The 26282-nt window shown below is 35.6% G+C and overlaps 1 protein-coding gene across 1 annotated transcript; it reads left to right on the top strand.

Annotated features, from left to right (window-relative positions):
- Positions 1-21488: 21488 nt before the first annotated feature.
- Positions 21489-22532, top strand: LOC126626839 (uncharacterized). The gene has a single exon (XM_050296242.1). It carries the CDS (start codon positions 21489-21491, stop codon positions 22530-22532), a length of 1044 nt encoding a protein of 347 aa, XP_050152199.1.
- The last annotated feature ends 3750 nt before the right edge of the window (positions 22533-26282 follow it).

Raw genomic sequence — 26282 nt, 5'->3', positions numbered from 1 at the left:
TACTAATAAATGTCATAGGTTTACACAAAGTCCCTAGAATATTGGAAACCAAATCCCAAACCAACTAGGAAACACAAATCCAAATATCTTGAGTCCAAGATATCCTAATCCTTTTTAGTTTGGGCATGTTGATATAATGCCAAATCCAACAATCTCCACCTTAGCATGAAATCCATAACAAGGCATCAAACAACTTCCATTGCTCCACCATATCACAAGATCAAACTTGCTTCAACTGCACCAAATCCAAGCAGTCCTCGAACTTAGCTACATTAACCACCTTTGTCAACATATTAGCAGGATTATCTTCTGTAGCAACCTTTTTTAGACGAATCTCAACTTCAGCTACCACTTCTCTCACAAAATGATATCGCACATCAATGTGCTTAGTCCTAGCATGATGTACCTGATATCTACCCAAATAAATGGCACTTTGGTTGTCATAATATACATCCAACTTGTGTTGTTCTATACCTAAGTCTTCTAACAACCCCAGAGTCCACATTGCTTCTTTGATAACTTTAGCGATCGCCATGTATTCTACTTTTGTGGTTGATAGTGCCACCGTTGGTTGTAATATTGATCTCCAACATATAGGACCATTTTCCAGAGTAAACACATACTCATTCGTCGATTTTCTCCTGTCTAAGTCTCTAGCAAAGTCTGAGTCCACATATCCAACTAAGAACCTATCAATTTCTTCATCACATCTTTCAAAACAAATACCTTTGTCCATTGTTCCATGTAAATACCTTAGTATCCACTCAGCAGCATTCCAATGCTCTCTTTTAGGATTATTCATGAATCTAGTAACAATTCCAGTTGCATGTGCTATATCAAGATGAGTACACACCATATCATACATTAATCCTCCAACCAAATTAGCATATGGAATACTATCCATCTTCATCTTTTCTTCATCAATTTTGGAACATTGTTGATTGCTCAACTTGAAGTGAGCATCTAATGGAGTTCCTACATGCTTAGTGTCCTTTGTTACTCCAAACTTTTGTAACAACTTCTCAAGATATTGCTTTTGCGACAAACACACCATACATTTTTGTCTATCCCTTGTGATCTCCATTCTCAATATTTTCTTAGCTTCACCAAGATCCTTCATTTTGAACTCCCTTCTCATTTGCTCTTTCAACTTTTCTATCTCTAAAATATTGCTTGAGGCTATGAGCATGTCGTCGACATAAATTAACAAGTATACGAAAGAGCCATCTTTCAACTTCATGTGGTAAACACACGGATCATAGTGACTTCTTGTATAGTCTTGACCCTTCATAAACTTGTCAAATCTTAAATACCATTTCCTGGGCGACTGCTTCAAACCATAAAGAGATTTTCTAAGCTTACAAACCAATCTTTCTTTGCCTTTCACTTGATACCCCTCGGGTTGTCTCATATAAATCTCTTCATCCAAATTACCATGAAGGAATGCAGTCTTCACGTCTAGTTGTACCAATTCAAGATTGTGAAACTAGAGCAAGCAATATTCGAATAGAGGAGTGATTAACCACAAAAGAAAAAATGTCATTGTAATCTATTCTCTCATTTTGAGCATATCCTTTAGCCACTAGCCTAGCTTTAAATCTTACCAAGCTTTTGTCATCCACTCCATCATTCTTTGCATAAACCCATTTGTAGCCAATTGCTTTCCTTTCTATATGTTGCTCCCCCAATTGTCAAGTTTTATTCTTGTGATGAGAGAGCGTTTCATCGTCTATTGCATCATGCCATTTACTCTCTTTTTCACTATTTACCGCTTCTTCAAAATTAGTGGGAATTTCAGCCCTAATTACTGGCAATGCATATACCGTGTAGCCCATGCAATCTTTATATCTCACAGGTAAGGTTATGTCTCTTTTTCCCTTCCTTTTGGCTATGAAATCTTTGTAACAACCCGTCCCGATTTTATCGAAACGAAGGGGTATTTTCGTGAAATTTCACCTTGGGCTAGATCTTTGTCTTTTAAAATTGGTTTTTTGGGTCTTAATTGGTGAGCCTAAGGGGCCTACCCCTGATTTGTGTCCCCGGTTCCCCTCTTCCCCGTGAACTCATCTCTCTCCCTTAACTCTCTCTTTTCTCTCTGCTTTTTTTCTATCATTTTCTCCCCCTCTCACCGTAGCTCTCACCCATCTTTTTCGAGTTCACTTAACCAACTACAACCCACACCACTTGAGTGTGGAGACGTTGAAACCCAGGACCTGAAGGTGTGATACTCCAACAGTGGCATTGGCAATGCCATTGTGCATCTTCATCCCCAAACGAACTCCGGCGAGTTTCCATCACCTCCGACGTGGGTGAGCTTCGATAACACTCTAAACCTCCCCCTTTTTATCTTTATAATTCATTTCTGATCGTAGCTGTGTGTTTTGGTTGTCGAAACTACAAGGAAACACATTGAGGAGACTTTCCCAGTTTCCAGCGACCTTAGCGGCTTTTGAGGAGTTTTCCGACCAAACCACGGCGAGTTGGATATCGCGCGAGGTACCATTTTCTTCGTCTCTTCGAGAGCTATGATTTTCACTTTTGAATCACTCGATTTCATTGAGTATTGACAAAGTTATTAACGTTTAAATTTTGTTCAGTTTTTTGGCCAAAATCCGGCTTTCTCCTTCATTGGGTCCAGCAACCCATGAAACTGGTGGGCCAAAAACAAGACTTTTTGGGCAGCTCAACCCTTTACCCCTTTGAACTCATCCTAAAACCCTTAAGAACCCTAAAGCCACGGGCCTTTAAGCCGAACTGGAACCAACTTGAACCCTTTTACCTAGAAACCTAAACCCAACCCAATTTCCTATTTCTAAAACCCAACCCAAAATCCTATTTTAAGCTATGGCCCTTGGGCCGATTAGAAGTCGGGCCTTAGGCCCGTTCCCCTTAAAGCCCTAAGCCCAATTCCTAAAGCTAAACCCAGCCCAAATTCGATTAGAATATTCCAAGGAATATTCCTGGAACATTCTAAGGAATATTCCTGGAAGATTCCCCTGTTGACTTTTCGAAAATTTAACCGGGACCTTTCCTAGAATAATTCGACGTCCTGAATCCGTTTTTGACGGCCGTTTTCCCAAATTCAATTTTTATACTAGAGTTTTATTAATTGGACCCTTTATGTGCTTAGGGGCAATTATTGTGGCGTTTCCGTCTTTGCTAGTTTGCGTGGCTCTTCAGTGGCAAAGTATTTGTAAGTGGACCCCTTCTAAAAATGCATGTTTTGATAGTAGAAATGCATACATGAAAAGCATGATTTGATGACTATGTTTTATGAAGCGTTTTATACATGCTTACTGAGGCTAGTTTGAATTATTACTATTTTTCTTATAACCCGTGTTCTTATAGAATATCTGATGGATGACGATATGATATTTAGAACATGTTTCGAACATCTCTTTATAGTATATATGATGGAAGACTTTATACTATGAAGTTGCTTTTCAATATATATATGTTCAGTGCATTTGTACTTACCTAGTGGTCCTTATTCTGATACGGGACATAGGGATAGATTCTGGTCCGTCTCGGGCGACGGTTTGGTGTTGGCATAGGGCTTGGAGTGTGTTTCCTCTGGCTATTTAGCATAGGGACGGGGAGCCAGTATGGGGCCTGGGGGTTATTGGACATTCACTGGTGATTATTATATATACAAGTTATGATTTGAGACATTCCACGACATGCTAGGTTTCAGAAAACCTATATTTATCATTATATATGTGTTTTCATGAAACCTGAGGGTTAGTACATTGATAACTATTTTATTATATATATATATCAACTTGGTCCACTCATGTTTGTTTTGTGCCCTCTTCAGAACTTAGAATCAAGGCATACAATCCCGGCGTCAAGGCACTTCCGCATCGGCATCTTTGAGTACTCTCGGTGTAGGACCCACTACTTTGTTCATTTAATTTTATATTATTTCTTTTAGTGTTCTAGTTAGTTGTATGCTCTGAACACGTTCCTTAAATGCATATTCTTGATTCTTTTATATTTATAAGTCTTATATATCCTTTGTTTTCAGCATTTGCACTCAATAAATGACTTTTGTCATCCTCGGGTGTCAGCTAACACGTGCCTATTCTGGTATTCGGGGAATATCAGGATCGGGGCGTGTCAATCATCTTGTATCTTTAGTTCTTCTAATGGTGTTTCTTCTTTGTGATCACTCTCTTCATGTTCAAGTTAAACACCTTGTCTTTCTTTTTCCACAGCTTCCTTACTTGGCTGTGAATTCACAATTATTCATTCCCCAAGCTCCACCATCTGAACATCTTCCTTCAATTTCATATGACTTTCATCGAATGTCACATCTCTACTTACTATAATCTTGTTCAACTCGGGACACCAAAGTTTGAAGCATTTCACATTACTATTGAATCCTATAAAGACAGCTTTTTTGGCTCGTGGATCCAGTTTGTTTTTCGTCACATGAAAGTAATCATTGCATCCAAACATTTGTAGCTTATCGTAGTCTTGAGCTGGTTTTCTAGACCACACTTAAATGAGTGTTCTACCTTTCAATGTTGTTGATGGTAGTCGATTAAGCACATGACATGCATAGCTCAAAGCTTCTGCCCAAAATCTCTTTGGCAACTTAGCTTGAGATAGCATGCATCGGACTTTCTCGAGCAAGGTCCTATTTAGTCTCTCTGCAATCCCATTCTGCTGTGGAGTATGTCTAACATTGAAATGCAAAGTAATCCTTTCCTTTTTACACACTTTGAAGAAAGGATCAGAGGTATATTCCCCTCCATTGTCACTTTTAGTATCTTAATCTTCTTTCCAGTCTTGTTATCTACCATGTTCTTCCATTCCAGGAAGATGTTACGAACCTCGTTCTTTCGTTTCATCATATATATCCATGATCTGCGATAGTAGTCATCAATAAAAGATACAAACCATCTTTTTCCACCTAAAGAAGCATTATTTGCAGGCCCCTAAACATCAGAGTGAACATAGTCCAAAATCCTATTCGTTTGATTAATAGCTAAGCCAAATTTCACCTTTGTTTGTTTGCCAAGAAAGTAGTGCTCACAAAATTCTATATTTCTAGTTTTTTTCTCCTTTTAAACACCCTTACTTGATCAATCCTTGCAATGTTTTTTCTCCTACATGTCCCAACCTCATGTGCCATAATGTAGACAAGTCATTTTAATCACTTTGCACTTCATCAGCTACCATAGCCATTCCATTTTCCAAAATCTTTCCTTGTAGCATATAAAGTAAGTCATTCCGAGGCCCTTTCATTATGACAAGTGCTCATTTAGCAACTTTGAGCATGTTGTTATCGGAGTAAAACTTGTAGCCTTGTGACTCGAGACTGCCTAGTGAGATCACATTTTTCTTTAGATTTGGGACATACCTTACACCATGCAATTCTCGAATCACACCATTATGATGCTTGATCCTGATGCTTCCAATTCCTTGAGTAGTACATGGGTTATCATCTCCCATATACACAGTTCCATTCATCACTTTGAAGCTTGAAAACCAATGCCTTTGAGAAGTTATGTGATAAGTACAACCTATGTCGAGCACCCACTCTTTCATATAATCCACAGTGCTTGATGCAGTTAGGGCATAGACAAAATCCTCATCCTCGACTTCAAACATATTTGCTTTTGAGTCATCATTCTTCTTTCTAGTATTTTCTTTGATTTTAAGGTAGTCATTCTTCTAGTGTCCTTTTTCATGACAAAAAGCACACTAATCTTTGTCCAAGAACTTCCTATTCTTTAAGACTCCTCTAGTACGAGACCTATTATTTTTCCTTTATGAACCTTTCTTTTCTTTCGATCTCCCTCTCACCATCAAATCTTCAGAGTTATTCCTTTCTTGGTTGTCAAGGTGTCTCACCTCATGATTCATAAGAGCACTTAAGATTTCATCATACTTATTTGTATTCCTGGAATAAATCCAAGTAGTCATGAAAAGCTCATAGGATTCAGGCAATAAGTTCATCAAGATCAAGGCCTTGTCTTCATCCTTGATTATCTCTTCAAGATTTGCCAGTTCAGTTAGAAGCTTGTTAAACTCTTATAGATGGCTGATCATCTTCGTGCCCTCTTTGTAATGGAATCTGTACAACTTGCTCTTGAGATGCAGTCGATTCTCTGTACTCTTCTTTATATATTTGGTCTATAATGCATCCTACAATTCCTTCGCAGAAGTTATGTTCATCACAGCATACTTCTGTTGCTTTCCCAAGTATAGTCGAACTGTAGAACATGCATGAGCATTCAATCTTTCCCATTCTTTTTTTTTTCCATTGAAAACGACATGTCTCCTAACACAAAAACCAAACCTTGTTGTATCAGGACATCTCGAACCTCACACTGCCACATAGCCAAGTTGTTTGTTCCATCAAAATTCTCAATTTCAAACCTAGCACTCTGAACCGTTGTCTTGGTTTCACTAGTGCCAGACTTTTCTTCAACATCATCACTACTGGTGGAATCACCAGTCTTCGTCCTTGCTTGATAGTCACAACCCACGTAATAACCTAAGGTCTTGATACCACTTGTTGTAATCTAAACCAAAAACCAATAAAGCGATAAACAAAACACAACGATTTCAGAGTTCCTCCAATCAAGGTCTAAAATATCAATATTATCCCGATATTTCCATCGAAATTTCCGTGTTTTTGGACTACCGATATTTCCGATATCATCGATATTTTAGACATTGATAGGAACTCTATGTGGTACTAAGTCACTCATGTATCTTACCATACAATGTATAAAGTGTAAAATATTGTATTAATTCATTATATATAAATGATTATGGTGTGTTTAAACTTCTTTCGTTAACTACTACATATTTTCTACATTCACAATGTTAACCAGCTTGCTATATAATCAACTTAAATCAGTTAAATCCATCATGCAATGCATTTCCTTCCAATTTTTTTTGTGATAAACTAATAGATATTTGACTAAATAAACATTCTGCAAAGTTTCAATAAAAATTTCCAAGTTTTTCTTACAATTTCCGTGGTTTTTATTCAAATTTTATCGATATCAATAATATCTCGATATTTCCATCGAAATTTCCGTGTTTTTGGACTACCGATATTTCCGATATCATCGATATTTTAGACATTGCCTCCAATATATGAGTACCTCTCTAACAATGGAAGCTTTATGGATTACCAACAAATACAACAGAACTCACAAACACAAAATGTTCTCAAGTATACAAACTTATGCCTCTAAAAACTTTCACACACAAAACTCTATCCCACATCCATCTATTTATACTAATAGATTTCATAGGTTTACACAAAGTCCCTAAAATATAGCAAACCAAATCCTATACTAAAATCAAATTCCAAACCAACTAGGAAACATAAATCCAAATATCTCGTGTTCAAGATATCCTAATCCTTTTTAGTTTAGGCATGTTAATTTAATGCCAAATCCAACAAGTAGTCCCTGAAAATGGATGTCGCAAATCAATGTGGTCCTTCCATTAAAAATCTATCAAAAATTCTGTTATGTGCTGCTGATGTGGCACATAACTAGGTTCCACAAGTATAATTAACTATTACTAGAAGAATTAAAAGTATTTAATTAATAAAAAACAATTTTTCTTTGGGAATTGTTATTGACACTCAAAATTTCTCATTCTACACTCCAAACTTTCTATATTTAGAAAGAAAAATACACTTGTGAGGAGTGTAGAATGAATTTTTTGGAGTGCTAATAACACTTCCTTTTCTTTTTGCATAATTAAAAACTAATAAAAGCTAAAAAAAAGGAAGATGAACTGTTCATGCTTCTTCTTTCCTTCCTACCCCAGCAACCACTACACCCCCACCCATCCCGTCGCACATGTAACCTGATGAGCCATCTGTGTGTTTGTGGACAGATTCTTCTACGCCAGTCATGAATAATGGATTCCATCAACGAACAATTAGAGGTGCGTGCATTTTGAAAACAACCGTAAAGAAATGCAATCAATGATTCAAATCAATAAATCGAATCGTAAATATTGCAAACATGTAAATTACTAGATTCCCATGTTAGACATAATCTTTGAATATTGGTTTTGGTGATGAGTCCATGGGAAGTCAGATTGTTTAACGAAAGTTGTGGTGCGTCTGAAATCCTCTATAGATGCAGGGCTTGTCCTTCCAGTTTCTTTGGAGTTTGGGCTTGTGGGTTCTTAATTTTTTTTTCACAAATTGTTTCCTTTATTCTGGGATTCATGAGTTATAAAGCATAAATGTGTGGGTGTGTGTGTCTGTATTCAGTCAATAGTTGTCTAGTTTTGGTTCCATGTTTCAGATCTAATGAAAAATGAACGCTGAATGCAAAATGTTCAACAAATTATCCTAATTTGTACGTTTTAGAAAATCGTCTTTTGTATTTCTGGTTCACCTTGAATTTTGGAGTAAATACAATTCCTATATTTATGATACAAGATTGCAGTGGCCTTCATTCTAATGTTTGTCTTGTGTGTGTCCTTGATGAAAATGTACCCAAGAATTATGCACTTGATGCAGCTAATTTCTACGCATAGTTTCACATCGCATTGAGTCGTCGACTATATACTCTGTATCATTTTGGGATTTCTCTGTCTCTCATTCCTTTCACTTTTGCTGCCATAATAGTGTGTGATGACGAAAATCTGGGGTGGGATGAGGTTGTACTGGTTGCGCAGGTGGGTAGGGAAGAAGAAGATGAGCCGTACATCTTCTTCTGTTGTTTTTCCATTTTTATTTTTCAAGTTTTTTATTATATAAAAACAAAAGTTGTTTTTTATTTTATATAAATATTTGTAATTCATATAAAACTATTTAATTAGACTTGTGGGATCTAATTATGTGCCACATTAGCACATAACAGAAATTTGAACCGATTTTTAAACGAAAGATCACATTGATTTGCGACACCCATTTTCAGGAACTATATTGATCGATTTTCAAATTTAGGGATCATTTTGATTGGGTGGGTCAATTTCAAGAACCGTTTGTGATAGAAGGGTTTTTTTTTTTTTTTCAAATTTTTTCAAATTTATTGAACCATTATTAAAGCACATGAAAAGCATGACCAGAAGATGAGTTTGAAAAGAAGAGAATATAAAAGCATGTTTGGTATCATTGTTTTAAAGGAAAACTAACGAAACGTCCTAAAAAACTTTAGTTTTTAATCAAAATGACAAAATAAAGGTGTAAGTAAATAGTACCATGAGTGACTTTTCAAGGTAAAAATGTCCTTAACGTTAAAAGTGAACGATACCGGGAGTGTTTTATTAAGATTTTCTTTTTGTAAAGCATTAAGTCTTCTATAGATTATGCTGACTCGAGCATTGTTCCTAAACAATAAAAGGCGAGGTATGCCGTCCATGTTAAAAGTCAGATGAGTCTAAGATTGAGTTCAACATATATTTAGTTTATGTGTTGTTTCGGTCTCTGTGTCATGAGATGATTTGAGAGAGCTAAAGAGAATAGACATGCCACTGTTAAAGGCTATTGACAGATAATTTTTGTGTTTGAGTGCATGTGAAAGTTGCGTGTTAATCTTACTTCTTAACCAAATAATTGTCTACCAATCATTTTCCAATCTATACAAAATTTTCTTCTTAAAAATGTGTTCATGCTCAATTCATGCTTGTTACCATCACAATGATTATTAGGAACAGATAATTATTCGAATACATTTCTCTATATGTCACCGTCTGGTTATCTCTAGTAGAGCTTTTTGCTCTTGAACGGCCAGTTGCAAACCATGTACTCACTCAGCGTGGAGTTTTTGTTTTCTTGCTTCAAATTTAGAGCCTCTTGATCTTTCCGCAGGGAGGGTTCTCTAGTCTTGCAATCTTAGTGATGTCAGTTTACTTTCATTTTGTTTGCAAATGAATTGAAATCGAGCCGAAATCGTTTGAAATAGCACTGAATCGAAATCAAATGGTTTTGTTCCATTTTGGTTTTAGCTTAAAAAATCACACCGAACTAAACTGTAAAAATTTGCAGTCTCAGTTTCAGTTTTACTCAAAACCGCACTGAGCCGAATTGTGCCCACCCCTATAAGAGAGTTTTGCTCATTAGCAATTGGGTGTGCTAAAAAGTAGTTGGTTTGATTGATGAACCACTCAAGGTTTTGTTTTATCGTAGAGATTGAATTTGACGAAGGCCCCGAGTTTTGAAGGCATGTGGTTCTATTTATAGGAAGTGGATAAGGAACAAACTCGATCATATCACTCAGCTGGAGTAGGGGTAAATTGGTCATTTGGCACTGACAATGATTGTGATTCTTGGTTGGTGGTATTCAACTATATCTTGAGGTGATGGTTGTAACACCTGCCCCCGAAATATTCATGTATGAAAATAACATCAGTGACAGGCCCAAAATTAAACTCTTGTTTAGTTTACTACCAACATCCACAATTCTTTACTTAAATTTCTTATTTCCACACACAATCTATAACCACAATTCACTTCCCAACACATATTAATATATTTTCGATTTATTTCTAATTCCTCCTTTTAGATCAAGATTCCAACTAAAATTTTATTTTTGATTTATTAACCTCGTTTATTTTATAACTGCATCTAACTTCTCATTAGATTGCCTACGTATCCTAAACAGGGATCAGGCCATTCGTAGTTCACCCATTCAAATTTAGTCAAATTCCGAAATTCATACAAGTGACTAACAATCATCATCTAGCTTCAAACAAGTGAATGATACCAAATACATATCAAATTTGGTTTCAGAACATGAAAATTAGTGTAAAAAGACAGTATCGGCTCACTGGCCACGCTCCGCTGCCGGAAAATTCCACCATTTCTAAAAATTCTCAAATTTTATATAAATGTAGAGAAAGTTAAGGGGAACAACTTGTATACCTGGGCCGAAGTCCAATTCAGCCGGGAAAAGCCCCAATTTCACTCAAACCCGCCGGAAACCCTAAAATTTGGGTGATTCGATCCGTCGCCACCAATGCTTCGCCGCCCTAACCAAGGCTTGGGATATGTTCCTGGGTTCACTAGGAGTCCATTGATAGTGGTGGTGGTCGGAGTTACCTTCAAAATTTGGTGTATCACCACCACGAACCTATCTTACCCACCATGCGGGATTTCTTACTTTCAAAGCTAATTTCGCCCAATTTTTGGATTGTAATAGGTAGAGGGAGGGTTGTGGAGCATTTCTTAGGAGGTGTCACGGCTTAGTTTGCCAAAATTTGGCTGGAGGGAGCCTCGAAAATCAATGTTTCTGTCGGGTCGGGTCACCAAAAGAGGGACGGGTCGAGAGGGACCCGAGTTCCCTTCTCCTCTCTTTTCTCCTTTCCCTCTCCTCCTCCCCTGATTGGGCAGATCCCCCCTCCTTTCTCTTCCCTCCTTTTCATCTCAGCCGTCTATCTCTCTCATTTCTCTTCCTTTCCTTTCATCTCAGCCACACACGTGGCATAATCTCATTGCTTCAGAAAATCTGGAGCCTTCTAAAGGGGATTAAATTTACAAAAATGTCTCTGACTTTAAACGCTAATAACTCATTCGTTATAACTCCGTTTCACGAATGGTTTGAGCCTATGCACTCATAGGATCTTCTTCTATCCAAGAATGTCAAGAAATACAACAAAACATATAAGGATTAGAATACATCTCCATATAATTTTGTTTGGTCAACTAAGTGCATTTTCGTTTTTTTTTTCACGCATTGATAAATTTTTACGACCTGAATTATAATATTTTCCGGGAACAGAAAATTTTAAAATTTCTCAATTAAATTTTTATACCCATAAATCGATTATTTTTTATTTTCTCCACATATTCATATATTTAAAATTTTAAGGTATTATAGTGGTGACCTCAGCGTGTTGGGATGACGAGTGCGTATGCCTTGAAGAGAGCAAGATATTCTCCGGCCCTGGTTGTCTGCGTGACAAAAGTGCCTGGGTAGTTGTCTGCGTGACAAAAGTGTCTGGAGAGAACCATGTTTGAGGCCTCAGACAGGTTAAAGAGAAATAAGATGGAAACAACAAAATCGAGGTATGCCGCCTTGAATCAGTAGTCTCGTTGTGAGATACTGGGGCTTATCCTACAAAAAGTATACCTATTTTGCTTTGACGCACTCCTGCCTCGTGTTTTCCACAGTATCGCAAAGGATTTCCCACTCCTCTTTTGCTGTCTTCTATGTATACTAAATAAATATACATAAATAGTACATCATACAACTTTATAAACCGCAGATTTGTGCTTCATATCGAGCCCAATTATGGTTCCTCCATTTCCAATTATGCAGCGGTTTGCATCTTCCTTTCAGAAACGCGACTATTCTGGTATAAAGCCATTCTTCCATTTTAAACAATGAGACTCTCTTAAAATGATACAATGTTGCATATCAGTTTGATTCTGTAGAAGAATCACTTCCTAAAAAAATTGTTAAGAAACTATTTTTTAACAGGGGCAATGGTTAACAAGACTGGACACCAAGTCCTCACCATCATAATCAAAACTGTTTTGTTCAAACAATCATACTAATTCAAAACATCCATACCTGTCCTCGGCCTTGTCGACACGAGCCAAACCAAGGATCAAACAGTTTTATACATACTGGTTGAGAAAAGAGAGAAAACAAATCAACACAGAGATGATGAGCATAAAGCCCCACATGGAAAATTGGGGTCGGTTCAATAGAGCACATTAAAACCAAGTCCACTAGGTATCATTCATTAATTACAATTATTTATCTACAACACGATAGTGATGCCTCAAGTTTAAGAGCTAATTTACATGGATTCCTTATTGACATGAGTGTGTATCGTACACACACACACACACCCGTAAGTGAATTCAATGCACCTATAGATCCGTTTTAGTGTCACCAAAAAATGACATGAAATAAGTTATCATAATATGATAAATATTAGTAAATTCAGATCATTAATGCTTACTGATGATCATATGACTGGGAACATTTAGAATATATAAGTCAATTGGGATAGGTCTCAACAATATAATCTTTTACCTATATTCTTGTTACTTATGTTGTTACATTGTACACAAATAATAAACAATAATATTTAGCTATTAATTTAAAATTAGAAGCCTTAATATGTATGATGTATTCCCAAATTTATAATCAAATGATTGGCTTTAAAGGCATACATTTAACAATATGCAGTTAGGCACCATTCATGGTCTGTGAGTCTTCGAGAATATTTTATATTATTCTCAATAAGAGGGTGAATTAAAAGTATGCTTTAGATTCATTTAAAAGATAAGAAATACTTCTAATCTCTCATTGTCTTGCCGATTGGAACCTAATAGATTGCACATCCAAGAGGTTGGAATGAACACAAAATGATGGAATAATTACTTTGTCATTATCATATAAAAGTAAAAACAGTTTTCGCTTTTTCATTGCAAAAATTACTTGATAATAAAGTAATATTCTGGCACATAACAAGTAGTTTGTACTAGTTCCAATTTAAATAATTTATCTCCTATTCTATTATTTTTAACATACTACGTAAATACCAAAATTTGAAACTTTTGTATTTATTATCCCATAATAATTCAATATGTTGCTTATTTAGTTTTAAAGGTAAATACGGTTTTTTATTTTTGGAATGGCTTGTACTTTCACCGTATGCCTTATTAGTATAGAGCTCCATGCCTTAAATTTCAACTCCATCAAATACATCATTCTTTGAGAAAATTAAAAGTTACTCATTCTTTGAAGCATGGCTTGAATAAACATCTTTCCAATTGTGCTAGTTTTGTTTTTGGTGAGTAACACGTTTCTGATGTTGGAGGAACAGATGAGAAGGCTTTACCTAAGTGGAAAAAACATTTCTCCATAAAGAACGCATACGATGCATACAACTACATTTTCGACGGACTACTGATTAGCGACAATAGTTGTTGGACTATTGTGTTGGTGGGAAAAAAATGTCATGATATTTTTTTTTCAACTGGACTCTTGGGGGGAGCACTGGAATAAGAAGATCTAAGGCTTTGGCAAGGAGTAAACAACTTTGGAATCATTGTGTTCTAACTATCATCGCACATGCTTCTTCTTCCTATTGGAAGATGAACTATATTGCTCCCAAGCTAAATATGTGTGGAATATTTCATGATTTTAAATAAAATTTCAAGGCATTTTCCATTAAATTGACTTCACCTTATTATTTTAACTTCTAAGGCATTAATATTTTTGTCGGCAGAATGAACATTAGTAATAATTAAATCAACTTCTTCGCCAATTTTGAAAAATTCAAGCAATGTTACCCCAATTAGGTCAATTTAAACCTTTTAACCCTTATCTAGGTTTTATATTCTGTTATTGCAACAACAATCCCTACTGAGCATTTAGGAAGATTGCCCGCTATCCAAGCCATTTGGAAAGTTAACTGGATATTGAGTATCCAGAAGGGTCAGTATATATCATAAAGTTTAGCATGGTATCATGTGACACGTCTTAGACATGTGTTGAAATACGGTTACTTGTCTATTGGACAAGTTAGCTGATTATTTATTGCCAAAGAAGTTTAAATTGGATGCTTACCACATGCCAAAGACTCTAATGTGACAAAGTTTCTGGTTATATTACGCAAATACAGCTCATACTTAAGGCATCATAGGTATCTTATGTGTATAGATACGAAGTCTAATTTGACCTCAAAGCCCTCAATGATCTGCATGGCCCCATAGTGTGTTGTTTCGTTTTATGTGTAAGAGTCTAGCGGTACATGAATGCGCAATGAGATATGTACATGTGATTTGATATTATTTCATGCACATAATTCTTGAACTGAATATGGAGAACCGAATTGCATTATAAATACAATCAAGGTTCGAAAAAGTATCATGATTAGTTAGCGTATACTACTACTGATCTGGGTAGCTATGAAATGTTTTTAGGTGGCACTCTTGATTAGTTCGCGTATACTGCTATTGATCTGGGTAGCTATGAAATGTTTTTAGGTGTCACTCATGATTTTTGGAGTTAATTAATTTATTATTTAATTTCATTGTCGGCTTTTGTTAAAACCTAAGAGGTCACGCACCTATGGTAGTTATAGCAACATTAGCTAAAATGATGATTTGATATAATTAATTGTTAATTATATTGGATTTATTATTTGAGCCAAATAGACATGTTTTAATTAAATAGGTTTTGGATTTTAGTTTTTTTTTTTTTTTTGTCAAACGATAGGTTTTTAGATTACATGTTAGATTAGCTACCGATGAGGTTCAAACCCACACGGTTATGCAAAAACTCAACTCCTTTTTACCACTATGATAAAAGGTCACTTGTAGGTTTTGGATTTTAGTTAAAAAATAAGGATTTTTATCACAAATGATCCCTAAAATTAACCCACCCCATCAAGATGGTCCCTGAAATTGAAAATTAATCAATGTAGTTCCTGAAATTGGGTGTCGCAAATTAATGTAGTCCTTCCGTCATAACTCCATTAAAATTTTTGTTATGTGCTGATGTGGCAAGTGATGTGGCACACTTTATATTAAAAAACTAATAAAATATTATTAAAAACTAAAAAGAATCATTTAATATTTTTTAAATGTTAAAATAATAATTAATTATTAAAAAAAAACCCATGTTTGTCAAACCGCCTAGTCCCCTTCTTCCCCACCCCCTGCAACCCGAAGAAGAAGAAGAAGAAAAAAAAAAAAGTCATCCCCCCCGCCCCCCCCGGCTCCCTTCTCCCCCACCCCTGTAACCCAAAAGAAGAAGAAGAAGAAGAAAGGAAAAAAAAAACCCCCCAATTTTGTCTTCCCCCCACCCCTACAACCCACAAAGAAAGAAAGAAAGAAGAAAAAGAAAAAAAAAACCCAAGTTCGCTGCAATCCAGAAAGAAGAAGAAGAAAAAAAAAAAAGCCCAAGTTCGCTGCAACCTAGAAAGAAGAAGAGAAGAAGAAGAAAAAAATATATATTAAATGATTTTTTTTTAGTTTTTAATAATATTTTATTAGTTTTTTATATATAAAGTGTGCCACCTCATTTGCCACATCGCCACATAACATAATTTTTAACGGAATTATGATGGAAGAACTACATTGATTTGCGACACCTAATTCTAGGAACTACTTTGATTGATTTTCAATTTCAGGTGCCATCTTGATGGGGTTGGTTAATTTCAGAGATCATTTGTGATAAAAACCCAAAAAATAATGATGATCATGGACTACACCAAATAATTGAGCCATGTGATTATCGGTATAACATGAGGGCATGGTTTGACACTTGTATGTTTTAAAAACTTTAAATTTACCTTCACATTTAATAAAGTGGGGTGCCTCGTCCTTGTTATTTCTTGAAGTTGGAATTTGCTATCTCCATATTTATGTGACTCCCTTAATCACCCGGGATTAGGTTGATACTTACACATATGATGTATGTAAGTCCTTTAATCCCTCAGGATTAGGTTTCTACTTAGACATATGATGTGTAGATTATGATAGTTAATATAGAAAGACAACTTAAAGATGGTCCCGATAAGACCGAAGTGGAAAAAGGCACAGTCCCAACAGTTAGAAACGAATGTATGATGATTATTCTATTACACGCTTGTTTAATTTTGTTACATCTTTCGTTTGATAGATGTACATATTTTTTTTGTGTTATGCCTTTCAGACAAAAGAATGTAGGAGTAACCGATCAAAGATTGATGAACAAGATCTTCAAGAGAACTTAAAAAGACAATGGATGCATATGTCAATGACATGGAGGTTAAAAATAAGGAGAAGAAGGATTACCTCACTCACATACAAATACAAGACTGATTCGACCTGCTACAAATATACAACTTGACGCTTAATTCGAAAAAGTGCACATTTGGAGTAGCGTCAAAAAAATTCTTAGGTTATTGTAGGGATGGGCACGGGTTGGGTAGAGTCCAAATTTGAAGGGACCAACGGATATGCTTTAAATTATCATGGGGTGGGCCGGGCCGGGTATAAGAGTTTTGAACTTTGAAACCAAACCTAATCGGGCCAGTTTGAAACGGGTCGGGTCTACTGGTCCAGTTACATTTTTTTGTTAGAACAGATTCTTTGGACTGGTGTATCAGAATGCTAAAAGAAACAGATGCTAAAAATTCCACCCATTGAAACAAAATGCTAAAAAACTCAAATTTGACAGCATTACTGAAGAGCTCATGTTCTTTCTATATAGAAACAGAATGCTAACAATTATACTCACATAAATTATAATATTCCATGGGTAAAACTACCAAATAAAAAAGCAAAGAAATTTGAATTTGTAGATATCAAATGCACCCCAAAACAACAAAATCGAAGAAGTATTCGCCAAAGAATTGCAAAAATCTAGGACTTTAGCAAACATGTAGACACAACCTATAAAGACATTCCTCCACTGTCCACTCAACATGTGAAGAGGTGGTGATATTTACACAGAGCTAGTTGCATGATTTCTCGGGTCGACGCGTTTCGAGCGCATCACTCTTTCAAGAGTGATTGAAAAGCACTTTACCTAATTGCTAGGCCTGACAGTACTTATGTTCTGATGAGTCAATATTAAATTAAATACATATATTACCCTAATCTTAGTTTATTTTGGTTATTATTTTGGAAGAATTTTGATACTTTAAATTGTATTTTCAATATAGTATTTCCGACTTCCTCTGGGGAAAAACGTGATCAAATGGAAGATTTTTAGAGTAATTCAAATTGGAGGATGTTCGTGAGTCGCTTAGCTTGATCGTGTCAAAATATCAGATTTTTCTACTAAGCGGTTATTTTCTAAGAATGAAATAAAGAAGCAGTGCACATTATTGGAAAGTAATATTTTTGGGCTTAATTGCGATTTTTGGGCCCAAGGTGACCTCTAATGGTTTGGTGACCTTATGGAGAAATGTTCAGAATATTCCAAGCTTTAACTCTAGCTATTTTGGCAGGTTTTGGGTCCAAAACGTGGCTGTGCAGATTTTGGGCGAATTTTACTAGTTAATTTAAGATTATGTTTCCTAATTTATTTTGATTTGTTTGGTTTCCTAGTCTGATTCTAAGACTTTTAGGGTTTTAATTTGTAGTAGTATAAACAAGGTTTAAAATATCGATATTATCCCGATATTTTCATCGAAATTTCCGTGTTTTTGGACTACCGATATTTCCGATATCATCGATATTTTAGACCTTGATAGGAACTCTATGTGGTACTAAGTCACTCATGTATCTTACCATGCAATGTATGAAGTGTAAAATATTGTACTAATTCATTATATATAAATGATTATGGTGTGTTTAAACTTCTTTCATTAATTACTACATATTTTCTACACTTACAATGTTTGCCAGCTCGCTATATAATCAACTTAAATCAGTTAAATCCATCATGCAATGCATTTCCTTCCATTTTTTGTGTGATAAACTAATAGATAATTGATTAAATAAACATCTTGCAAAGTTTCAATAAAAATTTCCAAGTTTTTCTTACAATTTCTGTGGTTTTTATTCAATTTTTATCGATATCGATAATATCCCGATATTTCCATCGAAATTTTCGTGTTTCTGGACTACCGATATTTCCGATATCATCGATATTTTATACCTTGAGTATAAATAAGGTTTTTCATGGATGCTCTCCTAAGGTCATCTTTTTGAGAACTTGTGAGGACCTATATTATATGAACCATAGGATTGATTATCTAACGGTACAAAAATTGATAGAGTTTATAAAATCCTTTCACACCTAATCAAATCAAAATACATGGAAAAATAAAAATAGGGTTCACACTCAAATAATGAAAAGTAAAAACAATTTTCACTTTTTCATTGCAAAAATTACTCGATAATGAAGTAATATTTTGGCACATAACAATTAGTTTGTAATAGTTTCAATTTAAATAATCTATCTGCCATACCGTTATTTTTAACTTACTACGTAAATACCAACATTTGAAACTCTCGTATTTACTATCTCATAGCAGTTCAATATGTTGCTTATTTAGCTTTAAAGGCAAATACGTTTTTTATGTTTAGAATGACTCGTACTTTCACCTTATACCTTATAAGTATTGAGCCACATGCCTTAAACTTCAATTCTATCAAATACATCATTCTCTGAGAAAATTAAAAGTTACTCATTCTTCAAAGCATGGCCGGAATAAACATCTTTCCAATTGTGGTAGTTTTTGGTAAGTAACACCTTTCCGATGTTGGAGGCAATAGATGTGAAGGCTTTAGCTGAGTGCAAAAAGCATTTCTCCATAAAGTATGCAAACGATGCATACAACTACATTTTTCACGGACAACTGATTAGTGATAAAAGTTGTCGGGCTATTGTGGCGGTGGGAAAAAAATGTCATGATATTTTTTTGAACTGGACTCTTGGGGGGAGCACTGGAATAAGAAGATCTAAGGCTTTGGCAATGGGTAAACAACTTTGGAATCATTGTGTTCTAACTACCGTTGCGCCTGCTTCTTCTTCCTATTAGAAGATGAACTATATTGCTCCTAGCTAAATATGTGTTGAATATTTCATGATGTTAAATAAAATTTCAAGCCATTTTCTTTTATGCATTAAATTGACTTCACGTTAATACTTTAACTTCTAAGGCATTTATATTTTTTGTTGGTAGAATGAACATCAGTAAATATTGAAACAATTTCCTCGCTAATTTTGAAAAATTCGAGCAATGTTACCCCTATTTGATCGATTTATACTTTTAACCCTTATCCATGTTTTATATTTTGTTATTGCAATAACAATCCCTACTAAGCAGTGGTGGATCCACAGTGGGGTCGTCGGGGTCGCACGACCCCTTGGAAACCATGGAAACAACCTTGAAGCTCCCATATGCGACCTCTTGGAGCTGGGGTCGTCGGGGTCGGACTCGCACGCCAACTGTTCGACAAAAATCCTGAACCAAGACTCGGCAGGAAGAGGAAGAAGAAGCAGCGCTCGCGCGCACTTCTTTTTTTTCAAAACAGACGGGCAAAACGGCGTCGTTTTGGCCCAGGAAATTTTTTTAAATGACCTGGCCAAAACGGCGTCGTTTTGGGCCAGGCCGAACAAAAAAAAAAAAAAAAAGAATTTCCCACCGTGTCCCCCCCCCCAATCCTAGCCCCAATTTCTTTTCCTCCAACCCTAACTCAATCCCCCCAAACCCTCAACTTCTCTCCTCCCTTGCTGCTGCTGCCCTCAAACCCTCAACTCCATCTCCTCCCTTGGTGCTCCCCTGCTGGCGGCTCCAACTCCATCTCCTCCCTTTGTTTATATTGTGAGTATTTATTTTGAATATTTTGTATATGTAGAATATATTTAATTAATTGAAATTCAATTCATATTTATTTTGTGAGTTTTTATTGATGGTTTGTTTATATTGATGGTTTGTTTATATTGTGAGTTTTTATTGGTTTGTTTTTATTGATGGTTTGTTTATATTGTGATTTTTTATTTTCATTATTTTGTATATGTAGAATGCAAGATGAGATATTTAATTTAATTGAAATCCAATTCATATTTATTTTGATTATGTTTATGGTTTGTTTATATTGTGAGTATTTATTTTGAATATTTTGTATATGTAGAATATATTTAATTTAATTGAAATTCAATTCATATTTATTTTGATTATATTGATGGTTTGTTTATATTGTGAGTTTTTATTTTCATTATTTTGTATATGTAGAATGCAAGATGAGATATTTAATTTAATTGAAATCCAATTCATATTTATTTTGATTATGTTTATGGTTTGTTTATATTGTGAGTATTTATTTTGAATATTTTGTATATGTAGCATTATTATGAAACGGTTTTTTAAGAGAAAGTCATCATCGGGTTCGGGTAGTTCGAATAATGTTGATAGTTCAAATACTGTCGGTAGTTCAAGAACTCCAAGTTCAAGACAAAGTCAGTTAGATGATGTTTTGGGTAATCTTCAAGCGGATCCTGGATTAAGAATTCGAATAATAGATTATGACGCTAATATGAGAGATGAGGTCCGAAGATTATATCTACAAAAAGGACCTTGTCAACCTAGAGGTCATAATTTCCCAATAACTAATATGTCAGGAATTAATCGATGCTTCATTCCCCAATGGTTTGATGAGTTTGATTGGTTGGAGTATAGTGTATCTAAAGATGCGGCATTTTGTCTCTATTGCTATCTCTTTAAAACCAATTTTGAACAAGTGGGTAGTGAAGCTTTCACTGGAGATGGATTTAAGAATTGGAAGAAAGGGAGAGAAAGATTTAAGATGCATGTTGGACCGGTTGGGAGTGTTCATAATAAGGCTAGAGAAGCTGCTACAAATTTGATGAATCAAGCTACACATTGAAACGGCAGTGAGCAAACACTCTGACCAAGCTCGTAAGGCTTATCGCACATGCTTGATTGCTTCAATCAAGTGCACTAAGTTTTTATTGCGACAAGGTCTTCCTTTTCGTGGCCATGATGAAAGTGCCACTTCAAGCAATAGGGGAAATTACTTGGAGTTATTGCAATTCCTTGCAGATAATAATGATAAAGTTAGAGAAGTTGTGATGGAAAATGCTCCGGGGAATCTCAAATTACTAGCTCCTTCCATTAAAAAAGAAATTGTGAATTCATGTGCCCTTGAAACACTTGATGCTATCATGGATGGTCTAAAAGATAGATTCTTTTCAATATTGGTGGATGAAGCACGTGATGTGTCTGTGAAAGAGCAAATGGCTATGGTGTTGCGTTATGTGGATGACAACGGGCATGTAATTGAAAGATTTGTGGGTATCCAATATGTTACCGACACTACTTCAAGTTCACTAAAGGATGCTATTGACACATTGTTTTCTTGCAACGGTTTGAGCATTTCCAAGCTACGAGGACAAGGTTATGATGGTGCTAGCAATATGAGAGGTGAGTTGAATGGCCTTAAAACAAAGATATTGAGAGAACAACCTTGTGCATATTATGTTCATTGCTTTGCTCATCAACTTCAACTAGCTCTTGTTGCCGTAGCAAAGAATAATATAGACATTGCCTCTTTTTTTGCAACGGCTAATAATGTGGTTAATCATGTTGGAGCATCTTGTAAGCGGCGTGATTCACTTAGAGGGCAACTTCAAGAAGAGCTTGTGATAGCTTTTGAAAATGATTGTCTTATAACGGGGCGAGGCTTAAATCAAGAAACAAGTCTCAAACGTGCCGGTGACACACGATGGAACTCACACTATGGTACCTTGATTAGCATCATTTCTATGTTTTCATCCGTGGTTCATTTGCTTCAAATGGTTATTGATGATAATCCCAATGAAAGTGCGGGTGAAGCAAATACGTTAATGAGAGTGATACTTACTTTTGAGTTTGTGTTTCACCTTTTCTTGATGAAAGTTATATTGGGACTCACAAATGATTTGTCACAAGCATTGCAAAGGAAAGATCAAGAAATTGTGAATGCAATGGCTTTAGTGAAATCATGCAAGGAAAAGCTATATTGGATGAGGAATAATGGGTTCGATGCATTGGTTGATGAAGTATCTTCTTTTTGTGAAAAACATCATATTGATGTTCCTAACATGGAAGAGGCATTTATACTTCCAGGGAGGTAAAGGCATTATGCTCCAATAAAGACAAATCGTCATCATTATCGTGTGGAGCTCTTTATTTATGTCATTGATGAGCAAATTACGGAGTTAGAGGATCGCTTTAATGAGGTAAATACCGAGTTGCTTATTTGTATGGCATGTTTGAGTCCGAAAGATTCATTTGTAGCTTTTGATAAACCAAAGTTACTTCGTCTTGCTCAATTTTATCCTCAAGACTTTTCGGATGAAGATCGTTTGGCACTTGAAGATCAACTTGAGATTTATATTCATTATGTGTGTTCCAGTAGTGATTTCTCTCAATTGGAAGGGATTGGTGATCTTGCAAAAAAAATGGTGGAGACAAGGATGCATCAAGTATTCAATTATGTATATTTGCTCATTACATTGTCTTTAGTTTTACCAGTTGCAACTGCTTCAGTGGAGAGAACATTTTCTGTCATGAATATTGTTAAGGGTCCACTTAGGAACAAAATGGGAGATCAATGGTTGAGTGATAGCTTGCTTGTTTATATTGAGAGAGATATTTTTGCTTGTATTGAAAATGAAGCTATAATGCTTCGTTTTCAAAATATGAAACCTCGTCGTGGACAATTATAGTTTGTAATATTGTTTCCATTATGAATTATGAATGAAAGTACTATGATTTCATTTTCAATATGTTTTTCCATCCTAAATTTTTATTTGAACTTTTACACTGCGACCCCTTGGGATAAGATTCCTGGATCCGCCACTGCTACTAAGCGGTTAGGAAGATTTGTATTCAGGTTTTATATTCTTACGAGCGATAATGAAGTAGGTTTATGAAGATTTGTTGGACTTGTGCTCTGAAAGTCATTTTTAATATTAGATATTGTGTAACTACTCTATATTAAATAATTATATAAAAGTGCAAGTTTTATTTATTCATGTGTTTGACTTTATATTATAAAGATAGTATACTATGAATGACCCCATAGGACTTAAGATATGGAAACAATGTCTTAAACGAGGTTAGGCATAGAGACTTGTATTCTATCGCCATTTAGCCCTTAAACAAAGTTCCTAGCTGTCTGTAAAATCATTGGATATTAAGTATCAAGAAAGGTTAGTATATATCATAAAGTTTAGCATGGTCTCATGCAACGCATCTTAGACATGTGTTGAAATACGGGTGCTTGTCTCATGAACAAGTTAATTGATTATTGATTGCCGAATAAGTTTAGATGTATGAATGCTTACCACATGCCACAAACTCAAATGTGACAAATTTTTTTGGTTGTAGTATGCAAGTATATCTCACACTTGAGGCATCATAGTATACTTATGTATAGATATGAACTCTAATTTGAACTCAAAGCCCTCAATTTTCCGCATGCATAGCCCATAATGTGTTGTTTTGTTTTATGTGTATGAGTATGGTGGTACATGAATGTGCAATGAGGAATCTATGTGCAATCGTACTTGTTGATCAAGCTATTTTTGTAATAGCTTTTTTAACATGAGATGCATAATGGTGATTATAGATTTGTACATATGATTTGATATTATTTCATATCACATAAATCTTGAACTGAATATGGAAGAACCAAATTGCATTATAACTACAATCAAGGTTCGAAAGAGTACCATGATTAGTTCGCATATACTTCTACTGATCTGGGTTGCTATAAAAAATTTTAAGTGTCACTTATGGTTTATGGAGTTAATTAATTTATTATTTAATTTTAATGTGGGCTTTAATTAAAAGCTATGAGGTCACACACCTATGGTTATAGCAAGATTAACTAGGATGATGATTTGATATAATTAATTGTTAGTTATATTGAATTTATTATTTGAGCCATTAATAGGTTTATTTATTTATTTTTTATTTTTGGTAATATGTTGATCACGGAGTAGGCCAAATAATTGAGCCATGTGATTGTCAGTATAACATGAGGGCATGTTTTGGCAATTGTATGTTTTGTTTTTAACTTTAAATTTACGTTGACATTTAATAAAATGGGGTTTGCATGCCTCATCCTTCTTATGGGAATTTGCTATCGCCCTCTTTGTATGACTCCCTAATCACTCGGGATTAGGTTTCTACTTAGACATATGATGTATGTAACTCCCTTAAGCTCTCTGAATTAGGTTTCTATTTAGACATATGATGTGTAGATAATGATAGTTAATATAGAAAGACAATTTGAAGATGATCCTGATAAAACCGAAGAGGAAAAGGCACGGTCCCAACGTCTAGAAACGAATGTATGATGATTATTTTTTCACATGTTTTTTAATTTTGTTGCATCTTTTGTGATTGATAGATTATGTATTCTTTTTGTGTTATGCCTTTCAGACTAAAAAATGCAAGGGTAACCCATTAAAGATTGATGAATAGGATCTTCCAGAGAAATAAAAAAGACACTGGATGCGTACGTCGATGACATAGAGGCTAAAAAAAGGAGAAGGAGTGACACCCCCAAATTTGGATGCCGAGCATATTTGCTTCAAAGGGCGGGCCGGGTGACACGTCTTGATCCCGATATTCTCCAAACACTAGGATGAGCACGTGCTGACCAACACCTAAGGGTGACAAAACCATTTTAACATGCATGCAAGTTATGAAGAAGGAATGAACATAAATAAAATATGGAAATTTAAATATAATGAAATGTGCAAAGGTGGGAACGTGTTCAGAGTATACAACGAATCAAGAATACTGCGAAAAAAATATTATATAAATAATGAGATTACAAATAAAGAAATCCTACACCAAGAGAACTCGAAGATACCGATATGGGAATGCCTCAACGCCAGGATTGTAAGCCTCGATTATAAGTCCTGAAGAGGGTGCAAAACCAAAAGGTGAGTGGACCAAAGTTATAATAATAATAATAATAAGAAAACACATTTTTCTTTCTGAACATGCTAACCACCCGTTTTGGAAACTCATATAGTACTACACAGTAGGTTTTCTGAAAATCTTAACATGCCATGAAATCGTTCATAAATAATATAACCATGTATTTAAAAGTGGTATCGTAGTCGTCCAAAGGTAAATCCGTAAAACATCCGTAAATCATATAACTATGTACTTAAATGCAGGTATCATAGTCACCCGAAGGCATATATATCACCTAAAGGTGAAGCTATATGACGCTGGGTTACGCCAGTGAAGAAACATGGTAGTGTCATATCCTAGTCCCGGCTTCGCCACAGCAAGATATTGTCCACTTTGGGCCCCTGCCACGCTCTCATAGTTTTGTTTCTGGGAACTTACACAAGAATTTGCCAGTGGGTCACTATCCTACGAATGCTTTCGCCCGAACTCGCTTAACTTCGGAGTTCCAATAGAATCTGAAGCCAGTAAGTCCCCAAAAGGTCTCGTGCTATATAGAGGTGGGCATGTACATATAAGACACATCACCCCCTCTCTGTTGATCGATGTGGGATGTTACAATCCACCCCCTTAGGGGCTCGACGTCCTCGTCAACACACTCACACAACACGGCAGAGTGGCTCTGATACCATTCTTTCACATCCCAGTCCAGGCGGCGTCGTAGCACAATATTGTCCGCTTTAGGCCCTGGCCACACCTTCACGGTTTTGTTTCTGGGAACTCACATGAGAACTTCCCAATGGGTCACCCATCCTATGAGTGCTTTTGCCCGAACTCCCTTAACTTCAGAGATCCAATAGAATATGAAGCCAGTTAGTCTCCAAAAGGCCTCATGCTATATGGAGGTGGGCATGTACATATAAGACACATCACCCCCTCTCCGTTGGTCG

Source organism: Malus sylvestris, chromosome 6 (assembly GCF_916048215.2).
Source record: "Malus sylvestris chromosome 6, drMalSylv7.2, whole genome shotgun sequence".
NCBI classification, from domain to species: Eukaryota; Viridiplantae; Streptophyta; class Magnoliopsida; order Rosales; family Rosaceae; genus Malus; species Malus sylvestris.
The sequence above is the reverse complement of the archived record's forward strand: the minus strand, read 5'-3'. Positions and strand labels throughout refer to the sequence as shown.

Excerpts from the sequence above, each read along its gene's own strand:
- LOC126626839 (XM_050296242.1), top strand. The coding sequence starts at position 21,489 with ATGGAAAATGCTCCGGGGAATCTCAAATTACTAGCTCCTTCCATTAAA.